At 47.0% G+C, this 23,102-nt stretch overlaps 1 protein-coding gene across 2 annotated transcripts in view; it reads left to right on the forward strand.

Annotated features, from left to right (window-relative positions):
* NMNAT2 (nicotinamide nucleotide adenylyltransferase 2) overlaps positions 1-22,526 on the forward strand; it is a 231,966-nt gene extending 209,440 nt beyond the window's left edge. The window contains exons 12-14 of one of the 2 annotated variants that reach the window (XM_088845279.1): positions 14,929-15,030; positions 15,168-15,235; positions 18,135-22,526. In XM_088845279.1, the coding sequence (XP_088701405.1) occupies positions 14,929-15,030; positions 15,168-15,235; positions 18,135-18,237 (273 nt within the window). In that variant the 3' untranslated portion in view covers positions 18,238-22,526. Of the gene's footprint in view, positions 1-5,379; positions 6,525-14,928; positions 15,031-15,167; positions 15,236-18,134 lie in introns of those variants that run through there. The other variant, XM_055419126.2, reaches the window with a different exon arrangement.
* Positions 22,527-23,102: the final 576 nt, after the last annotated feature.

Consider the following 23,102-nt stretch of genomic DNA (forward strand, 5'->3'; position numbering starts at 1 on the left):
ATAGTGCCTCTATTGTCTCTTCCCTCCTCAGGACCTCAAGGGACATCTCATCAGTATGTTTAAAGCCAGTGACTTCAAAACGTTCTGTTTTCTGCCCTGCAAATTCCTTTCATAAAGGCTCTGGTTCTCCGCTAGAAATAGGGTGGGGATTGGACAAAGGTGGACACGGGGAGCATGAAACTAGCTAGCAACTCAGTGATTTATCCCACTGTCCTTACTGGGGGGAAGGTTGGAGCTCACAGTCTAGGAAAGAAAGGTCTTTCTTTCAAGACTGGTCCAGGGTGAGGCCTGCTGATTCTAATAGTTCTGATCTCAGGTGGCCTCAGCCTGCAGTGGCTTGAAGCAGGGTTTCGGTTCCTGGCCAGAGACTGAGGCCAGGTCTCAGAGGTGAGAGCACCGAATCCTAACTGCTAGACCAGGGGTCTGAAACAAGACCCTAGTCCTTCAACTCTGCAGAAAAGAATTCCCACAAAGACAACAAGGAGTGACAAGTGAAGTGTTTATTAGGAGGAGGAGAACACAGTACGTGTGGCTAGACAGATGGGAGGACTCAGAGAGCCGCGCCCTCATGATAGGTTGAATCACTTTTATGAGACATTTCTTCCAGGTTTCCTTTGGCCAGTCGTTTCGATCTGTCTGGCTCTGGGTGTGTATTTGGTGTATCTCAGGAGCCTCCCATGTCTATCACATCTCTCAGCCAAGATGGATTTCACCCAAGAGGCCTATGGGTAGTTGGCATCACTCCACTTTTGACCTCTTAAGGATATTTCTAGTTGGGAGGGTTTCCTTGACTTCGAGAATGAGAAATGTGTAGTCTCTTATCTCTTATCCAGGCAGGGCTCAGCCTCCTCTCTTGATTGCACTGCTACTGATGTTTCAGAGTTTCTGTCCACAGGGAATGAATTCCAGTTGCTTTCCCTGGTAGGTGGTGGTGGGGTGGGGACATGCTCCACACCTCCTGCCTCTGTTCTACCCTCTGGAGTTTGCCTGGAAGCAACTCGTTTTAGGGATCTCTGTTCCTAACTATGAGATTACCTGGGATGAGGTATGTGAGACCCACTTCTGCCCCCAGTTTCATTCATTTCAGTTCAATTCAGTTCAGTCACTCAGTCGTGTCCGACTCTCTGCGACCCCCTGAATCACAGCACGCCAGGCCTCCCTGTCCATCACCAACTCCTGGAGTTCACCCAAACTCATGTCCACAGAGTCGGTGATGCCATCCAGCCATCTCATTCTCTGTCGGCCCCTTCTCCTTCTGCCCCCAACCTTTCCCAGCATCAGAGTCTTTTCCAGTGAGTCAACTCGTCGCATGAGGTGGCCAAAGTATTGCAGTTTCAGCTTTAGCATCAGTCCCTCCAATGAACACCCAGGATTGATCTCCTCTAGAATGGACTGGTTGGATCTCCTTGCAGTCCAAGAGACTCTCAAGAGTCTTCTCCAGCACCACAGTTCAAAAGCATCAACTCTTCGGCGATCAGCCTTCTTCATAGTCCAACTCTCACATCCATACATGACCACGGGAAAAACCATAGCCTTGACTAGACAGACCTTTGTTGGCAAAGTAATGTCTCTGCTTTTTAATAGGCTATCTAGGTTGGTCATAACTTTCCTTCCAAGGAGTAAGCGTCTTTTAATTTCATGGCTGCAATCAGTATCTGCAGTGATTTTGGAGCCCGAAAAAATAAAATCTGACACTGTCTCCACTGTTTTTCCATCTGTTTCCCATGAAGTGATGGGACCAGATGCCATGATCTTTGTTTTCTGAATGTTGAGCTTCAAGCCAACTTTTTCACTCTCCTCTTTCACTTTCATCAAGAGGCTTTTGAGTTCCTCTTCACTTTCTGCCATAAGGGTGGTGTCATCTGCATATCTGAGGTTATTGATATTTCTCCCAGCAATCTTGATTCCAGCTTGTGCTTCTTCCAGCCCAGCATTCCTCATGATGTACTCTGCATATAAGTTAAATAAGCAGGGTGACAATATACAACCTTGACGTACTCCTTTTCCTATTTGGAACCAGTCTGTTGTTCCATGACCAGTTCTGACTATTGCTTCCTGACCTGCATACAGGTTTCTCAAGAGGCAGGTCAGGTGGTCTGGTATTCCCATCTCTTTCAGAATTTTCCACAGTTTATTGTGATCCACACAGTCAAAGGCTTTGGCATAGTCAATGAAGCAGAAATAGATGGTTTTCTGGAACTCTCTCGCTTTCTCCATGATCCAGCAGATGTTGGCAATTTGATCTCTGGTGCCTCTGCCTTTTCTAAAACCTGCTTGAACATCTGGGAGTTCACGGTTCACATATTGCTGAAGCCTGGCCTGGAGAATTTTGAGCATGACTTTACTAGCGTGTGAGATGAGTGCAATTGTGCAGCAGTTTGAGCATTCTTTGGCATTGCCTTTCTTTGGGATTGGAATGAAGACTGACCTTTTCCAGTCCTGTGGCCACTGCTGAGTTTTCCAAATTTGCTGGCATATTGAGTGAAGCACTTTCACAGCATCATCTTTCAAGATTTGAAATAGCTCAACTGGAATTCCATCACCTCCACTAGCTTTGTTCGTAGCGATGCTTTCTAAGGCCCACTTGACTTCACATTCCAAGATGTCTGGCTCTAGATCAGTGATCACGTTATCGTGACTTTAGTCCACCCTTTATCAGAACACATTTCTTTTCATTACCCAGTGTCTCAAGTGATACTTGATGGCCGCAGACCTGTGCTCAGTGACCATGAGCCTAAAGCTCTGAATCTGCCAATGTTGGGACAGAAAGGTGGGGAAGAGAGCCAGGTTTCTTGGAAAAGTCCTAGGTCCTTGCTCTGCATTCCAGCTTCCCGTGTCATCTCCAGAATCCTCACAAACAAAGCAGGGAGAAGCCACTAGTTCAAAAAGGTCTGGGGGGAACATAGGAGCCTCTCCACCCTTCTGTAAAGAACGCTCATCAGAGGCCATGAGGAGCAGTGTCCCCACCCAGTCGGAAGCAGCTGGGACAGTCTGTTCCACAACAGGGCTGCCAAGGCCTCTCTCGGCACAATCACAGACTCTCATTGAGTCAGTCTTGCTCGTTCTTTTGCTCTGGATTCCTGAACCTATGCTCTCCATCCAGAAATGTAATTACACAACTACTCACCCCAACCCAAGCACATCCCTTGGGCATTTCCCAATAGACACAAAGATCCATTAGCCCATAGTGAATTCTGACCTTCTCTGACCAGTGACACACCCTTTCTCCTTACATCCCATGGAGAGAAAATGCCATACATATTCATCACATTTCTCTCCATGGAACACAGAAGAGTTGCTTCTGCTTGGTCTGGCACTTGGCATTTTCATTCTTGATTCAGTTTCCTGGACCCGCTTTTGGAGACGGGGACCCAGTCCCCCCAGCCTATCCCATTCCCAAGCTTTTAATCAGAAGAGTCTCCCCCAGGAGACCTGATCTTTGCTATGCTGCATCCTGACGCTGGGCTTCCCTGGTGGCTTAGGTGGTAAAGAATCCACCTGCAATGCAGGAGACCCAGGTTCGATCCCTGGGTCAGGAAGAGCCCCTGGAGCAGGGAATGGCTACCCACTTCAGTATTCTTGCCTGGAGAATCCCATGGACAGAGGAGCCTGGTGGGCTGCAGACAACAAAGTCGCAAAGAGTCAGACATGACTGAGCAAGTAAGCACACAGCAGACACACATCCTGACACCAGCAGGGAAGCAGGTGTCCAGGCGTGGACCAGGGTCTGTGAGAAGTCAAGGCCAAAGCCTGAAGGGTCAAGTCATGGCAGATTTGTGAGACAGGAAACTCTTATCCTCCTCCCCTCCCTCAAACAGAGCCCATCGCCTGGTGATCTTATGCTGCCAGCTGCTTTTTCCATTATAGGATAATGGAAGGCAATCTGGCAGATTAATTCTGATTCAGGCATTCTTTCCTTCCATCAATCTTTCAGCTAATACTGAGTGCCTAGTATGAATGTAAGTACTTTATTGGTCCTTGCAGCACTTCCTAAAAATATCTTTCAGTTTTCATTCTATAGTTCATTATAGTACCTGAAATGAAACATACAGAAAGTTTAAAAGAGTTCTTCAACTTAGTAAGCAGTCAATAAATGTTGGCTGTTATTTATTCATTGGTTTTAAAATATTTATTGAGTACCTGTCATGTGCCAGACACTGTTCTAGGGCTGAAGGAACAAAGAAAACAGGATATGTCAAGTTTCCGACCATGTGCGCTTTGCTTTCTATGGGGGAGACAGACAATAAACACTTTTCTTGTTTCTCATGGCTTATCTCAGTTAACCCCCGGAACACTCCTGAAAGTGGAATGTTGATTCCCATTTATAGATATGGAAACCAGGACTCACTTGGACTGGACTTGTCCGAGCGTGCATGCCCGTGTGCATGCTCAGTGGTGTCCAACTCTTTGCGACCCCATGGACTGCAGTCCACCAGCTTCCTCTGTCCATGGGATTTCCCAGGCAAGAATACTGGAGTTGGTTGCCATTTCTTCCTCCAGGGGATCTTCCCAACCCCAGGGATCGGACCCTCATTTCCTGTATTGGCAGGCGGATTCCTTACCACTGCACCACCTGGGAAATCGGACTTTTTCAAGACCACTTAGCTATTAACAGCAGAGCAGGACTTTGCATATGTTCAGTTCCCTAATGCAGGTAAGACAGACAAGTGGGAAGAATGACATGTAGTTCACAGCAGCCCAGCAGCCCAGCTTCCCTGGTGGCTCAGACAGTAAAGCGTCTGCCTACAATGCCGTAGACCCAGGTTCGATCCCTTCCCAACCCGGGTTGGGAAGATCCTCTGCAGAAGGAAATGGCAACCCACTCCAGTACTCTTGCCTGGAAAGTCCCATGGACAGAGGAGCCTGGTAGGCTATAGTCCATGGGGTTGCAGAGTAGGACACGACTGAGTGACTTCACTTTCACTTTCTTTCAGTAGCTTCAGCTGGGCTTTGAATGATGGGCAGGATTGGATTTAAGTGAGTGCAAAGAGAAGCAAGGGCTTTGGGGGTTGAGAGAAGGCTGTCGAAGATCCAGTGGTAGGAATAAGACATTTTGGGGAGATGGTTCTCTTTGGCTGAAACAGAAGGTTTGTCTTGGTCTTTGCCTGGGAAGCTTCTGACTTTTCAGCAAGCAGACAAAATCATTTCAGTTTAATGATTACATGTATTTGCCACTTGAAAATGGTATTTGCATTTTAAATGAGCAAGGGTCAATATTTAACTCAAAGGAATGAACACCTGAAGGTGGAACATCAGGCACCAGAGATGGGCTAATGAGGAAGTTTTTATTTTATTTTCTCTTTTTCTTTCTTTTTGCACTTCTCAAAGCCCAGCATTCCACAGGCTGGCTCTAATTGGCTGTGTTCTGCATTTTTCCAGCCAACCAGGCATGGGCTAACTGCTTCCTACATCTACCAGCTATGGGAAAACAACCAAAGAAAACAGACAGAGGAAGAGCCTGGGGCACTGGCCACTGCAGAAGAAATCCCAGGGCTCCAGGACAGATGGAGCAAAGACAAACATTTGGCTTTTCAGGCTCAGATGGTTTTTATCAGACAGTCCCGCCCCAGCCAGGAAGCCCGATGGACACTTCCACCCCAGGGATTAGTCCCCCACACTGATAAGCCTGATGCCGTGTTTCCAGCCCAGGGAAAGGCAGCTTACCCCCTACCCTGGGAGATAGGGTTCTCGTGTGAAAGGCGCTGTTGCTTTGGTTTTCAGGCTTTTGACTTGAGGCTGGAATCCCTTGCCTTCCCACACCCCCAAGCAGATTGGAAATGGGCGTGGGGTTCCTCTGGGAAATCCCCTGGAAGGGTCATTCATTAATTTGCATTAAGGAAGCCATCCTGAAAATTCATTCCCGCACTAGCCTCTGCTCAGCCCTCCCTCTAGAGAGAAGCAGGGTGCAGAACAAGGGTGGAGGATTCTTGCCTGAAATGGGAGGAGCATGTTTCAGACGCCCCTCACCTGTTGCGTGGCTTCTGCTGGATGCACTCGCCTCTGGTTTAACCTACTCAGTTCAGTTCAGTCACTCAGTCGTATCCGACTCTTTAGTACACAAAATTACATACTCTAGGGGGCGATGTGGAGTAATGAACTGAGGACATAGCTCACCATAAGCCTGCAGGGAAAAAAGATTATATTTTCAAACCGAAAAATTTCAAGTCACTAAACTGCGAGTCTTAAAATGGATCTAGAACTTATTTACAAAACAGAAACAGACTCACAGACATCGAGAACGAGCTCATGGTTGCCCAGAGTGAGGTGGAGGGAGGGGTGGAAGGATGGAGAGAAGCGATAGTTAGGGAGTTGGGGATGGGCATGTACACACTGCTATATTTAAAATAGATGAACAGCAAGGACTACTGGAACACATGGAACTCTGCTCAGTGTCACGTGGCAGCCTGGATGGGAGGGGAACTTGGAGGGGAATGGATCCATGTGTATGTCTGGCTGAGTCCCTTCGCTGTTCACCTGAAAACTATCACAACATTGTTAATTGTCTATACCCCAATACAACATAAAAAAATTTTAAATGGATCTAAATTAGGCATGATGTGGTCAAAAAGAGCCTTTAAAGCAGACAAGAGTGAATTCAAATTCACTTACTAGCTGTGCAGCTCAGACTAGCTACTATATTTCACTGAGTCTTGGTTTCCCCGTCTATAAAGTGGGAACTGAAGCACATATCTCAGAAAATGGTTGTTGTAAGGATTAAATGCATTAATAAGTAAATCTCCTAGTACTATGCCTGGTGCATAGCAGGTACCCTGATAAATGTTGGTTCCCCTTCCTGCTGGTAGTCCCCTGTTCGTCCCTGAATATTCTCATCTGGAGAACAAGTACAAGTGAGCCCGAGAGACTCAGGTCCTCTCCCTTGGGAATGGAGGACTGTTTGAGGAGATGGTCAGGATTTTGAACTCTGATCTCAGAATGATTACACAGAGGGTCTTACCAGTTAGACTTGCCTGGGCAAGTCAATGTAAAATTGGATTCTGATGCTAAAGGAAGTCAAGCCCTCTGTTTAAAATGCTCTAATGGTTTCTCTGCATGTGGAATGAAATCCCATCTTTATCATGATCTGGTTCTTCTGTACTTCCCCTACCTCTCTGTGCTCCAGTTACCTTGATTTCCTTGTTTGAATAGTTTTTCCCACCTCAGGGCCTTTGCACCAGCTGTGGCCTCACTGGGAATGTTCTTTTCCCAGGTATTTCTATGCCTGGCTCCTTCTTGCCATTTAGGTTTGGGCTTCAAGGTCATTTTGTTTTATATTCAGCATTGTACTTGGCTCCACCTGATGTTTTCTTATTTACATATTTAGTTGTTTATGGTCTTTCCTGACTGTAGGTGAGTTCTGTGGGCACACTGAACTTGTCCATCTTATTGAGCAACACCAGGATCGTGCCCAGCTCACCATAAACACTCAATAGAAGTTTTTGAATGAAAGAACGTAAGAGTACCTGGAAACAGCTTGGTTGGAGGAGTTCAGCCTCCACAGTGGGATGTGGCCCAAACTTTCGTCAGTTACCTAGAAGACAATTAGCCACTACAAGATTTTAATAGTAGTACCACTTAATAGTAACCCAGCTTATCTTTCAGAGCAATACGGTTGAAATCATTCATCATTTGTTTAATGTCTCCCACTAGATAGTGATTGAGCCAAGAGATGAAGCCATATCTGTCATGCTCTGCCCTGGGGTGCTGGGAAGCTCCCAAGTAAGACCACAGGGCATCTTCCTGGCCAGGTATCTGTGGAACCCAGTAGGGCAGGTCTGGAAATTCTGCCTCCTGAGGGAAGATGGTAATTCCGCATTCCTTCCAAGAGATCTGCTGCCCAGTTGCCCTGAGTGTTCTCCCTCCCAAGGCCAAGCTGCTTCCTGCCCCAACATGTGTCATATCCTTTCCTCAGATTCCCCACGTGGAGGGGAAGCAGAGTCTGCCCCCTCCCACTTCCTCTCCCCAGCCCTACCACTGCTGCCCCCAGGGAGCCTTTGCCCCGGAAGACGAAAAAATATGATCAAAGCTGAGCCTGTGAGCCGGAAGTTGAAGCAGGATGAATGGCACAGACCCCCACCTCTGAGACAGGTCACAGGCCAGAGCTACCCTGAGAGACCACTGTCTGCTGCGGGCAGGGGGGAGACTGTACCCTGATCCTGCTCACCACGGTGTGGCAGACTGAGGTCACAGCAGTCACATCAGGAGAGGGGCTTGCCAACCAGAATGCCTCTGCCCACCCGCCTCCCCTCCCCCAGGCTAGACCAAGACAGCAGAGACGTCTCCGTGAAGACACGGGTGGTGCTGGGCCACTCGAGCTGGAACAGAAGCTCCATCGCAGGGCTCCATGGGCAGGGAGAGCTTGAGAAACTCTCTATTTCCTGGGGTCAGATGTCTGCCCTCGTCTCTCTAGGGCATGGGGTGGGGGGGAAGTCTTCATTTTTGCTGGAGTTCCCAGAGTGCACATCCCACAGGTCTCTCATTTTGACTTCATCCTACACCAAGCCAGGGCGTTAGCAGCTTAGGCAGTTGCCTATATTGTTTTGTAAATTTGTGTTTATTTATTTATTTTTGGTTGCACTGGGTCTTCATTGCTGCACAAGGGCCTTTTCTAGTTGTGGCCAGCGGGGGCACTCTGCCCGAGGTGCATGGGGCTTCTCATTGCAGTGGCTTCTCTTGTTGGGGAGCACTGGCTGTAGGGCAAGTGGGATTCAGTAGTTGCGGCACGTGGGTTTCAGTAGTTGTGGTACATGGGCTTAGCTGCCCTGAGGCAGGCGGAATCCTCCTGGACCAGGGATCGAACCCATGTGCCCTACGTTGGCAGGTGGCTTCCCATCCACTGTGCTGTGCTGAGTCACTCAGTTGAGTCCAACTCTTTGTGAGCCCATGGACTGTAGCCAAGCTCCTCTGTCCATGGGTTGCCATTTTCTTCTCCTGACTCAGGAATCGAACCCAGGTCTCCTGCGTTGCAGGCAGATTCTTTACCATCTGAGCCACCAGGGAAGCCCAAGCATACTGGAGTGAGTCGCCTATCCCTTCTCCAGGGGATCTTTCCGACCCGGGAATCGAACTGGGGTCTCCTGCATTGCAGGCGGATTCTTTACCAGCTAAACTGCCAGGGAAGCCCTCCCATCCACTGCCCGCTAGGGAAGTCCCTGTCTGTATTGTTAAAAGAAACAATAATCCCAAAGTGGGCGCACCTCAGGAGGATTCAGTCCAGTTCAGTTCAGTCGCTCAGTTGTGTCCAACTCTCTGCGACCCCATGAATCACAGCACGCCAGGCCTCCCTGTCCATCACCAACTCCTGGAGTTCACTCAAACTCATGTCCATAGAGTCGGTGATGCCATCCAGCCATCTCATTCTCTGAGGATTAGGGAGCTTTGTAAAGACAGAGGCTCTGGTTGATTGTAGACACATTGTATCAAAATCCCTGGGCCTGTTATTGTTTGTAAAACTCCCCCAGGTGATTCCACTGACCAATCAGATGAAGTTTGGGAACGTTTAGAAGTAAAATTACCCATGCTTTTCATGGAGACCTGAAAGTCTCTCTAGAGTCACTTCCTGGAGTCTCTTAGAGTTCCCATTAGGTACACTGGGGCTGCCTTCCACATCCTAAAGTGGGAGAATATATCAGCCAACTAGCTCCTAGAGAGGACTCTGCCGGAATCCTCTTCCTCAACAGTATATATTGAGCGTGTATGATCCTTTTCACCTGGGAACATGGCAATGAATGAAACATAAAATTCCCTACCTTCATGAAGGTTGTTACCCTCATAGGGGAGAGAGAAAGAGGCAAAAGTAAGGTTAAACAAAGAAAATATACAAGGTGTTAGAGACACATGCAATGGGGAAATGAAGGAGAGTTAGGATGTGGGGACTGAGAGGGTGTGGGGAGGGGGAGGGTCTATATCAAAGGGTTGGAGGTTGAAACAGTGTGGCCAGTGGAAGTCTCTGTGAGAAGGTGGTATTTAAGTGAAGGGTTTTGAGCCAAGGAACCACATAATTTGATATTTCACATTATTGGTCTGGCTGTTGGGAATAGACTGGAAAAAGGCAAGAGAAAAACAGACCGGAGCAATCCAAGTGGGAGCTGATGGAGAAGGACAATTTCTGTGGCTGCAAACTTGGTGGCTTAAAACTGCACACATTTATTTTCTTTCATTTCTGGAAGCCAGAAGTCTGAAATGGTTTCACTGGGCCAAAGCTAAGTCACAGTCAAAAGCCACAGCCCCTCCTCAGGCCCCCAGGCAGAATCTGTTTACTTTCCATTTCCGAATTCTTGAGCTGCACTTGTTGCACACCATGGCCCCTTCTTCCATCTTCAGAGCTAACAGTGTAGCATCTTCTCTGCTCCATCTTCGTATCATCTTCTCTCTCGTGAGTTAAATCTCCCTCTCCTTCTTCTTGTAAGGACCCTCATTATTACATAAGGGCCCACCTAGATCATCCAGGATAATTTCAAGACCCTTAGTTCCGTCTAGTCAAGGCTATGGTTTTTCCCGTGGTCATGTATGGATGTGAGAGTTGGACTGTGAAGAAAGCTGATCGCCGAAGAATTGATGCTTTTGAACTGTGGTGCTGGAGAAGACTCTTGAGAGTCTCTTGGACTGCAAGAAGATCCAACCAGTCCATTCTAAAGGAGATCAATCCTGGGTGCTCACTGGAAGGACTGATGCTAAAGCTGAAACTGCAATACTTTGGCCACCTCATGCGACGAGTTGACTCACTGGAAAAGACTCTGATGCTGGGAGGGATTGGGGACAGGAGGAGAAGGGGACGACGGAGAATGAGATGGCTGGATGGCATCACCGACTCTGTGGACATGAGTTTGAGTGAACTCCGGGAGTTGGTGATGGACAGGGAGGCCTGGCGTGCTGTGATTCATGGGGTCACGGAGAGTCGGACACGACTGAGCGACTGAACTGAACTGAACTGAACATTCAGAGATTCCAGGGATTGGGACCTGGGTGTTTGGGGGGCCCATTATTTAACCCACCAGAAGAGGCTTGAAGGTCGAAGTGACGGAAATGATGAGGAATGAGAAGGTTCTTGGATTTCTTTTGAAAACCAAGTCAACTGAGTTGCTTTATGGACTGAATGTGGGATGTGAGAGAGGAATCAAGGATAATGCCAGCATTTTGGCCTGAGCAGCTGTAGAAAGAGTTTCCATTCACTGAAATGAGAAAGGAAGAGCATTTTGGTGTGTGTGGGACGGCAGTGGAGGGGACTGACTGATGTCAGAGAACTCAGGGGCTTTATGGAATATTACTCGAGACCCCTCATCCAAGTGGGCCTGTTGAAGAGCCACTGGATACATGAGTCTGAAGTTTAGGAGAGAAGTCTGTGCTGGAGATATAAATTTGAGACCCTTCTGTATGTCTTTAAAACTTTGAAATGGAATTAAATCATTAAAAGTGCAAGTGTAGCTAGAAAAGAGGTCCAAGGACTGAGCCTGGGGGACTCCAGTCATTCGAGATCAGGGCAATAAGAAGGAACAGCACAGGGACTTCCCTGGTGGTCCAGCAGGTAAGACTCCACATTTCCAGTGTACAGGGTGCGGGTCTGATTCCTGGTTGGGAAACTAAGATCCCACATGATGAGCAGCTGGAAGAAAAAAAAACAAGAAGGAACAGTACAGGGAGAAACTCCAAAAGAGCAACCAGTGAGGTAGGAGGATACAGGAGAGGGTGGATCCTGGAGGCCACGTGAAGACAGGAGACGGGGTAGGGATGAGGGTGGGGGTGGGCAAGGCAGCTAAGCCTCTGGAGGGAGATGGGTACCCATGGGATGAGGGCAACCTTACCAGCTCTAGCACCTGGCACCTCCTATCACCCCAAAACACACACCCACATACACCTTCCAGCATGAAAATCAAGCCTATGACCTCCAGTCTGGCCAAAGGAGCAGAAAAGGTCTGCAGTCTGGTCCAGACGTCTGCGGAGATGCTCCTGGGATGTGGTAAAGTTGCGTGTCTTGTCTGGTAGACCCATCTCCTCCGCCACATCTGTTCCCAGGGGGCACGTCTGTCACCTGTTTCTGGAAAAGGAGTCCGTCTCAGTCAGTGAGGCCTCCATCTGCTTGCCACCCACTGAGCAGCCTGTGTGGTTATTGATTAGGTGCTCAGGTCATCAATTTCTGAGTAGAAAGCAGCAGCTGCACTAATGTCACCCGGAGGGCCGTCCCCGTGAGGCCTGACTGCCATTCTGAGCTGTTGTTTTCCCGCTTTAAACTAGAAGGCGTACTTTTTTTTAGGTTTTTTAAATTTTTATTTATCTTGGGCTGTGGTGAGTCTTCATTGTTGTGAGTCTTCATTGTTGTGAGTGGGCTCTTCTCTAGTTGCGACATGCTGAGGTCTACTCTCTAGTTGTGGTATGTGGGTTTCTCATTGTGGGGGCTTCTCTTCTTGCAGAACACGAGCTCTAGGGCATGCAGGCTTCATTAGTTGTTGCACTTTGGCTTAGCTGCTCCTCAGCATGTGGGATCTTCCCACACCAGGGATTGAACCAGTGTCCCCTGCATTGGCAGGCAGACCCTTAACCACCATCCCTGGACCACCAGGGAAATTCCTGGAATGCTCACTTTAAATAGACCCACTATTTCATACATCACACATGAGACATCCATCTGATTCTCAGAATCAAACTGAATTCAGATCCTATGTTATACAATCGGCAATAATATCTCATAACACCTGCATAGCGAGGCAGTTGCGGAATCTCCACGTATACCAGCTGGATGGATTCTCTTCTCTAACTTTTCCCTCCTCTCCCCTTCTCTTTCCATCCCTTCTCTTTTCTCTTTCTCTGCAGTAATAATTCCCCTTGTGTTTTAATTCAGTACTTAGATCACTGGTTCTTAAACTTGGTTACATATTAAAATTAAAATCTTGGGAGTAAAAAAAAAAAAAACTAATGCCTGGGCCCATTCCCAGAGTTTCTGATTTAATTGATCTTGGGTATGAGGTTTTTTTTTTAAGCTCCTCACGTGATCCTGATGTTCAGCCAAATTTATGAGCCAGTGTCTTCGATTACCTTCTAAGTAGTGGTGCAATATTCTAAATGCTATGGCAGGAGGCACTGGATCCACCTCAACTCCCTGCCCTGCCCCTCCCTAACATTCCTGGTTCATAGGACAAAGACTTGGGGCTAGTTTACCTGATCTGAATACCACCAATAGAGGCAGCATGTTGTGTAATGTTCTGTATCTTCCAAATGGCATGATCCAGTGGGGGCTCAGACATGGTATGTCCACAGCTTCCCTCCTGGGGCGCCTCCAGTCAATCTTTAATTGCAGCTTTAGCTCCAGTTGTAAGCAATGGGAGAAGTAGGGTGTCGGCGGCTGCAAATAGCCAAGGGCACACACGTGCACACCGTGTGGGCACACACACGCATAACCAGTGAATCAGGCTTAGAAGGGGAATTCTGCTGATACAGAAATCCTCTAAAAAACCTCAACAACAAAATTCTGTAAAGCAATTATTCTTCAATTAAAAAATAAATAATTTAAAAAAAGAAATTCTCTATAGAGAAGAAGCGACCATAGTGCTCTATAATGTCTGTTTTTGTGGCACTTGGTTGGAGAATAACGAGGAAAAACCTGGTTTCTTTGCCCCAAAGCAGGTCTTGCCCAATAAGCTGCATGCTTAGAAGAAACCTGCCTCTCCCCACTCTCCCTCCATCTGGGATCCTTAATTGGCAAGATCTAGACAGTAATATGCCCAGACTAGATCCAAGTCTATTAAATGCTACAATTCGCAGGCTCTTTGAAAATAAGAATTGGCACGACTTTCCAGAAAGCAGCTTGGTAATATGTCTCAAGAGCTTGAAATATGTCCAGTTCATATCCTTTCATCCAATTATTCTACTTCCTATCCTAAGGAAATAGATGTGGTAAAAGATTTATGCATACAGCTCTTGAACAAAGTGCTATTATAACTGCAAAAATTAGAGGTGACTCTATATTTTCTACAATACAAATTTGGCTTACTATGTCATGGTATATCACAGTATAGTCAGGCAATGAAATACACAGGCTGGAGAAAACACACTTTCAAAGATTTTTAACTGTATGAGAGAATGCTCGCAATATAGTGCTAAATGAAAAATATATAGAGGTATTTCATAAGATGGTTAATTTTGCAGTTCAGTCCACTTGTGGACGTACACCCATAGAGAAGAGAACCCTGGATAGAAATACTAAGATGTTAATTTAACAATGGCTAACTGGGTTGTGTGGTTGTGGTTGATTTTTCTTTTTTTTTCTTTTTCTCACTTTCCCAAGCTTCTGTTGTATCAATAATGCGGGGGGGGGATAATTTTAAATGAAAAGGCATCATTTCTCATGACGGCAGTAGGCTTCTATCAGAGGCTGATTTCAGAAGTGACCCCACAGTAATCCTCCCCCGTCACCACTTGTGCGCACACTGGGGCTTTCCAAGCCCTTCCCCGCTTGTCACCACTCTGAGTCCCACAGCAGTTTTGACATAGGTGAGCTTAGAGAGCCTTCCAGCCCCTCTCAGTAAACCAACCAGGGGCTTGGGTCTGGTTGCTGAGCAACAGGATCTGTGTCACCCAAGAGGATACGTACCAGGTAAGGGCCATGTTTTATGCTGCCCTTCAACATTATGAGCTCAACGGGAGCCTCAGGAATTGAAGAGATCTTGCCCAGACATGCAGGAGAGCATTATTAATTCAGTCTACAGGTATTTATTAAGTGTGCCAGGTGAAGTTCCCACTCATTCCACGAACACAGTTACAGGTTGTTACTTGAAGGAGCTGACTGATGGGGCTGAGGAGGCAAGTTTGGGACTGAAGCTTAGGGTTCCAACAGGAGGTAGCTCCATCTTGCTAGCTAGTTGCTTAGTAGGGGTTTGGAGTCAAGGTCTCACCAAAGGCTACTTCCTCTCTCTCTCTCCCCTCCTTCGGTTTCTTCAGATGGAGGTAATCGTTGGGGACTTTGGGATCGTGGTGGTCCCCCGGGACGCAGCCGACACAGACCGAATCATGAACCACTCCTCAATACTCCGCAAATACAAAGTGAGTCCTCCAGCTCCCTGCTGGTGTAGTAATGTGATGTGGCCCTTCTCTGAGAAGCCTGGGGGCTGGAGGCGTGAGGACACAAAAGGAGTTTAGTGTGAGGGACTGGCAACCTACTCTCTCTGCTCTGTCCGCAGAACAACATCATGGTGGTGAAGGATGACATCAACCATCCCATGTCTGTCGTCAGCTCAACCAAGAGCAGGTACGTTTGACAAACGACCAGAGAGACCTTGGTCAAACTGGCTTTCAGGTTCCCATACAGCTCTCCTCAGTCCAGGCTGACTGTTAGGTTGGCTGACACCGGCTATTTGTCGCTAGTCCTTCATTTTTAAAAAGGGGACAGGCTGTTAGTTAGTTTTAGGTGACTTTACCGGGAAGAAGTTATTTTTAGTTTGGACTCTAGTTTGAGGTGAGGAAGATCTCCTGGAGAAGGGAATGGCAACCCACTCTGGTACTCTTGCCTCAAGAATTCCATGGACAGAGGAGCCTGATGGGCTATAGCCCATGGGGTCACACAGTTGGACATGACTGAGCGACTAACATTTCCACTTTCACTCTGAGGTACCCACAGAATTAGTAAGGGTTTAGGTTAACTGCCATAACAAAAAACCCTAAATAGTTAGAATTTTAAATGAGAAATGTTATTCAGTGTCAAAAGAGATTGAATCTCTGTTCTCTTCATCATGAAGCCTCCCTCTCTGAGTCCACGGCTGCTGCAATGACTTCTCTTCTTGGCCAGTGGGGAAGGGCAGAGAGCTTTGTCCTTTAGAAGATGACCCAAAGTTTCACCCATCACTTCCCTTTCATCCCACTGGCTCAGCATCAGTCACGTGGCCATGCCTAGCCTCCAGACAGGCTGGAAGTAGACTTTGAGGCTTGGCAGCTATCAGTTCAGTTCAGTTCAGTAGCTCAGTCATGTCCAACTCCTTGCAACCCCATGAATCACAGCACGCCAGGCTTCCCTGTCCATCACCAACTCCCAGAGTTCACTCAAACTCATGTCCATCGAGTCGGTGATGCCATCCAGCCATCTCATTCTCTGTCGTCCCCTTCTCCTCCCGCCCCCAATCCCTCCCAGGATCAGAGTCTTTTCCAGTGAGTCAACTCGTCGCATGAGATGGCCAAAGTATTGGAGTTTCAGCTTCAGCATCAGTCCTTCCAATGAACACTCAGGATTGATCTCCTTTAGAATGGACTGGTTGGATCTCCTTGCAGTCCAAGGGACTCTTATGTCCAGCTAAAACTTGGGAGAGTCTATTACTCAGGATAAAAAGAGAGACTGGATACTAGGAGCCAGTTAACAGTTTCCACCATAACGTCCAACTGGAAATATCAAATGGAAGGATAAGACATGTGGAATACAGAAGTCTGGAAGTATAATAAAACTGAAAGCCATGAGCACCTAAGTGTAAATTAAAGTTTAAGGGCATGGCTGAGTTCACAGGGAGAGTCAGTAAGAGCAAAGAAGGCTATGGGAACATTTAAAACATATTAACATTTATTTAAAGGAAGACTGAGGGGTCAATTAGAAGTTTGGGATTAATATATACACAGTACTATATACAGTAGTGTGTATATATATTAATATATACACATTACTATATATTAATATGTACATACTACTATATATATAATAGATAATCAACAAAGACCTACTGTATAGCACAGGGAACTCTACTCAATATTTTCTAAGAATATACAAAGGAAAAGAACCTGAAAAAGAATTATAGCTATATATGTATGATTGAATCACTTTATTGTACACCTGAAGCTAATACAACATTGTGAATCAACTATACTCCAATTTAAAAAGTAATAAAAAAATAAAAGACCAAGGAGCAGTCAGAAACCACCAGCATTGGTGGCCCTGGAACAAAGGCAGCAGAGGGTACAGAGAGAGGGTACAGAGAGAGGGTACACAGATGTCATTTGTTATCTGTGTCATATGTTTCAAAGAAATCAAGTGAGCCCAGGGATTTAAAAGGTCCACTAGACTTGTTCCCTGAAAGGTGATTATGCAGACCCTTGAAACAGTAGCATCAACTATGAGGTGAGAGCAGAAGTGGCAATGGCCAATGAGGGAAGAGGGGAAGATTGTGGTTCCAACCATGGCTGTATAATAAAATTACTGTGAAAACTTAAATGGCAACACAAATTTCAGTGTCCCATTCATTCCCACTGAATCAGAATTTTGGGGGGTTGGGTCTCTGGGGAGCTGCTTTCTGGGTGATTCTCATGAAATTGGAATTGGCATTTGGAAACCATGGATGTAAACCACTTTTTCAAGAAGCCTCCCCATAAACTGTGTGGGGATCTAGTTTGCTGGAAGGTCAGGACACTGCGTGCATTGCAAAGGCCCTGAGCCAGCCTTCGGGGAGATCTCACAGCGCAAGGCACAGATGCATTTTAGCATCTAGGTGTTCAGAGGAGTGTGAATTCTTACAAATGGCTCCTTGGGGCCTGACATTCCCAAGACCACCCTGTGCATAGAGAATGGGAAGCAGCCAGGCCAAGACTGGAACAAAACTGTGCCGAAAGTGCAGTATGAGGAGAGTCCTTCTGTACACGGTAGCGCCTCCCCTCACCAGGGCTTGTGAGAAGAGCCTCATGAAGGAGGACTGCTTCTTCTCCCTCGGGGCTTCCTTAGGAAGAAAAAGAAGGAATCAATCGTGATACTCCTTTTCCTGAGACCTTGGTGTAGAGAAACACAAAGAGATGACATAAGAATAGCTAACACCTTGAAATGCCTACTGTGTGCTTGGGCTTTCCTAAGTGCTACCTGGTATGATGTTTAATCATTCTGATAGCTGAGCTCGGCCCCAGGCCCCAGTATTACCCCTGTTTTACAGAGGAGGAAATGGAAGCACGGATGGGTTTAAAACTTGCCAGAGGTTCTTCAGTTAGGAAGATGGAGTCAGGATGGAGGAAGAATTAGAGGGGAAAGGGGTATTTTCTCTGATAGGAACGCCATGCACTTAGCCTAAGCAAAGACGGGTAATGGGTGTTGGGTAAACCCTTTCCTCAAAAGGGAACGGGCTGGCCAGTCCTCTGGCCTTGCTTTCGGGAAAGCGTGCCCTCTGATGGCGTCTCTCCTCCACCAGGCTGGCTCTGCAGCACGGGGATGGCCACGTCGTGGATTACCTGTCCCAGCCGGTCATCGACTACATTCTCAAGAGCCAGCTGTACATCAACGCGTCGGGCTAGCGGCCACGGCGCGCTCCGCTCCACTCTCCCCCGGTCCTCCGCCAGCACACCGGCCCCCTGCCGCCTCCGTCCGGCCCGTCTCTCCCCCGCCTCCGTTTTCCCGCCTCCTCATCTTGACTGTTCTCCCCACCTGCTGACTCAAGCCCCCACAGTGTGGGGGAGCCTGCAGCGAACACCACAGCGCACCCCGCTCCGCAGCCATCTTCGGACAGACTCTCCTCTGGTCTCCGGGTCGGGGTGGGCGAAGCGCGGCCCGCGGAGATGCGCGGGTGCCCGTCTCCCAGCATGCTCTGGGGGGGCGGCTCTGGCCCTCGCCTTCCCAGCATGCCCTTTACCACAAAGGGCTATCTCTTCCTTCCTTTCTTATCTTTCGTTTCGTTGTTTCGTTTGTTGGTTGTTGTTGTTGTTCACGCCTCATAGAACTTGGATCGAATCCGTGTCCGCGGTTCTTTATGTCTGTCGCCTTGTCGCGTCTCTGCGGCATTCCTTCCCTGTGGACAGGATACCGCAGCCCAGCCTCGGCTCTCAGAAAGCTGCGCGAGGGCTCTGCCCGCTGAACCAGGCGGCGACAACCCCCACCCACCCACCTGCTTTCTCCCCGCCTCCGCCCTCCACACACAGCAGTCTGGGGTCGAGACTGAGACTTTCATGTTCTGAAACCTGGGACGCAAGTCTGGGAGGAGTAGGGATGCTCAGGATTCGAGTCCATTTCCTTAGTTTCCGAAGACCACTCTTCTTTGATGCTCTGGGCTTAACGGTCACCTACAACCGGTTCCTTCTCATTTCTTGGTGGCATCCATTCAGTTGTCCCCTGCCAGCTCGGACGTTACCGAGGGATCTTCAGATCACCATCAAAGCCCTTGGAGGCCAGACTTAGTTGCATTCCTACACCTGAAAAGAATCACGTATGCAAGGCCGAGTCCTAAAAGTGCAGTCATTTCTGAAATAAAACATGCTAAGAGTTCACTCAAGCTAGAGCTCTTGGCTAATTGGAATTATTTATTGCCTGTTTGGCTGGGAAATGTCTCTTGTAATGTAAACCCAGGATGACCTAAGAGAAAGTGATTCCCATTTCCTGATGGGAACGAGTGATTCTCACCCACTCTAGTTTGGTAACAGAGATGGCGCCTGAGGTCAGTTCCTTCTTGAGAAGCAGAGCCTCAGCCTTCTTTGTGGGTTTAGGGTTAGGGCTCATGCTGAACCCAGAAGCTACAATTGTAGCCTAAGGAAGTCTGCCTGGCAGGACCACGGATTCTCGGAACAGACCTCTGGAGGGATTGTCAAGACCCACTAAACTCTTCTACCCCTCTGTCCCCAGTTTCCCACCTGCCTCTGGCACTCTGGAGACAGTTCTGGCAGACTCTGTTCTGGCTGGTCGGGCCTCATTCAGGTCCTGCCTGAAGAACCGAAAGGAAATGACTCTCTTCTGCTCTGTGTCTCTCATCCAATCTCTTGGCTCTTGGGTTTTTCATTCTTTGAGAAATGGTCCCCAAACTGTAGGATAATTTTGTCGCTATCTAGTACCAGCCCTGGCCTGGGAGGTGTTGGGTGGGATCTGATGCCAGGAACATCTACAGCATCCTTCAGTAGCCTCCAGGAAAATAAATTTAACAGAAGAGTAGCATGGTTGCAGGGGGTGGGCTTAACCTCTTGGATTATGGAAATAATCTCCAAAGGACAAAAGTAAGATACTGTTCTTGGCTCTCGGTGTTCAGCTAAGAATCATGGAATCTGAGAAGATCTTTAGAGATTAGTTGAGCCAAGGTTTCTTTTAAAAGATGAGGAAGCAGAGATCCACTGGATTAAATGACTGGTCCAAGGTCACACAGCAAGTGTAAAGCCTGACAAAAGGCTAATGTTTCCCTGACCATTAGGTCATCACACCACATGATCTCTGCTCCTTTGGTTCCCCATGATACTGACCAGATAAGATGCAGCTTTCAGTCTACCTGGCATCTTTCTCTTATGTCTGCCCAAGGTGCTCCCTGTATACAGCCTTGTGTATGCTAGTCCTTGAGGGGAGGATGTGATGGTAAGGAAGGCTGTAGCTAGGTTTCCCTTAGAAATGAACTGCTAGAAATGGCAATGGCTTAGAGGAAATCTGAATCCAAGAAAGGATTGCTTTGTGGAAGGCAAAGACCCAGAAAATGCTCAAGATTGCACGAGTGCTGGGGAGAGAAAGACAGAAGTACCTTTGTCTAGGCAAGGCATTCAGAAGCCAGGAAATGATACAAAGGAAATCAGGGAGCTGGATTCCCTGGAGAAGCACACATCTTCAGGGATATGAAGTTTATGGATAGAGTTTATTCTGAAGATCCACATGAACAGATCCGAGAAAGACAGCTGTCTTTTGTTTCTTTGGTCCACTCTTTCTTCGCTGGGCTCTGTGGTCAAGCCCCATTTCGTTCATGACCCATGAGAAGAAACAGGGCTGACTCTCGCAGCATTCAGTGTTGGGGTGGAAAGCACGTTTGTAGGAAGAGTGAGATGAGCTAAAGAAAATAAATAACAGGGATAGAAGTAGATTTCTAGGAATGAAATGAGGCAGAGTCTATCTTGGTGAATCGATCGCAAGGATCATGATAAAAATAACTTTCCTTTAATACAAGGAAAAGTGACTCCCCTTTTGGATGGAAGCGTCCATTTCCTGCCCTGCCCCCTTCTTCACTTGCTACAGGGAGCTCAGATCCCCTCTTTCAATCCAGGGCAGGACACGTGACTGTGACCCAGCCAAGGCCAATACCAGAGAGATGACTCAGAGTTGGAAGTGGTGCCCCCAGGTGCCCACAGGATGACCTCCAGGTCCTGACTTCCAGCCTGAGGCCCTGCTCCTTCCTACAGTGGCCGACCCAAAGGTTCAGAGATCGTGAGAAAGGCATGGGCTAGAATGACTGTGTCAAGAGGGGGTCTGGAGCCTCGTTTCCTGCCTACCAATAAAAATGTCTCTCCCACTTGCATGAAAGTGGCTCATATGTAAGAACAGGCACGAGGGAAACCCTTCGTGTCAATGACTCTCTCCTCAAGGAATGGCCCTCTGAGGGGGTGGTGTCTGTGCTGCTAGCGGGTACCTCATTCACCACCTCCTTTCTCCCACCCAGGCAGCCTTTGGGGCCTTCTTGCTTTCATTTTCCTTGAATGTACATGGGAACAGGGGAGGAAAGTCTCTTCCTGAAGTGCCTGAAACCCAGAACTGGAGCTTCTAGAGAAGCTGTTCTTCCTGTCCCGGCTTAGCCAACCTTTCTCCCACGTTCCCTAGTCTCCTGCTCCAGCTTCTCAGAAAGAACAAAAGGACATGGTCTTCTAATTAAATTGAAAGTGAGACTCCATAATCAAACTACAGCAAGAGGCAGAGAATTACAGGGAGGAATGACGTGTATTTTACTAGCCCAAACAGACAGACAGACAGACACACACACTCTCTCTCCCTTACTCTTTCTTTCTCTCTCAGATTAAGAGAGAGAAGCATGTTATTATATTTTATTCATCAAAAGAGTAATTCAAAAATAAGTCAGTATGTGAAAAGCTCAGGATCTTTTTCCAATGTGAAGGCAGGCAGGTGAGAGAGGGAGGATGGGTCCAGGGATGGATTTTGTAGCTCAGCCAATTCGGACACCTTAGGAATAGCATCATGGTAAAGGTGATGAATGTGCTCTGTCCATTTTGTTTGGTTTGCACCTTATAGATGCCCAGTAAATGCGATTTTTCATGTGGTTTTTTTGTTGAGTATGTTTGGAATGTTCTATTAGCCTGTAACAGTCAGTTAGGAATGAGTTACTCTCTTTCCCTCCTCCTTCAGTCTAGGCCTGGGGCCCAAACCTCAGCTTGATCCTAACAGTCTCAAGGATTGGCACGGGAAGGGGGAAGCTTTTTTGAATCACTTTTTTGGCCACTGAATCTTCCATTTTAAGGATAAGATTTGCTTTATGGAAATCAACACATTAATAAATACTACATTGAAGTTGCAACACCATCTCACAGCACAATATTTTGAGTAAAATTTTGTTGCTAGTATAGTCACAGACAAAAGTTTTATCAACAAAATGGTTCAACTACGTTAATAAATAAGATGATGCTACTAGAGCCTTGTGTCTTGGTCTAGAATCTTCTCTGTGAGCTGCAGAATTAATCACTTTTTCTTCACAGTCTTACTTGATGGGAGCCAACAGTTGTTAAGAATGCTTTTAGAGCAGGAGATTTTCTGCTTGGTTTAGCTAATGTCGCATGTGTAATATGAAAGTATACACAACCACACCCATAAGCAGGGAAGAATAATTAGCAAATCTGTTCCATTGTGCCTAAGTTTTCTCAGTTGTTTTTTTTTTTTTTTAATGACATCTTCAGTTCTACCTAACTTGCACAGTCTGGTATTGGTTAGCTTTCGATCCTTGAAGAAGTTAGTTCTTTGTGAATTAAAAATGTATTTGTGAAAAACTTACTTCTTGACATAAAGGATATCAATAAGACAGAAATTGTTAAACTCATAATTGGTTTTGTTTGGCAAAGTGAACAAGCTAAAAATGAATAAGTTAATTGTTCAACCCTGCCGTGACTATTCGATCTTATTTAATTTTTAATTGTGACAAACGTTATGTATGGGTTTAGGTCTGAATGGTGATTCAGAAGGTAAAATAACAATTCTCCACTCTGCCAGCTCACTTAAGGTTTAGCTACTGGTTTGTCAGATTAGTTGCGTGTATGTGTGTTTATCATTTTGGTTCTTGGTATCTTTTTTTGTTTAAGACTGAGATTAGTCAGCTATGTGGCTTTGGTGGCATATCATTATGGTACTTGATATGACTTATAAATTGATGGTTTGTATTTATATTCGCTACTTTAGTCACAAAGCGAAACACTTTTTTCCCTGT

This window comes from Moschus berezovskii, chromosome 17, assembly GCF_049115385.1.
Source record: "Moschus berezovskii isolate FMDL1 chromosome 17, NW_MosBer_1.0, whole genome shotgun sequence".
Lineage (NCBI taxonomy): Eukaryota > Metazoa > Chordata > Mammalia > Artiodactyla > Moschidae > Moschus > Moschus berezovskii.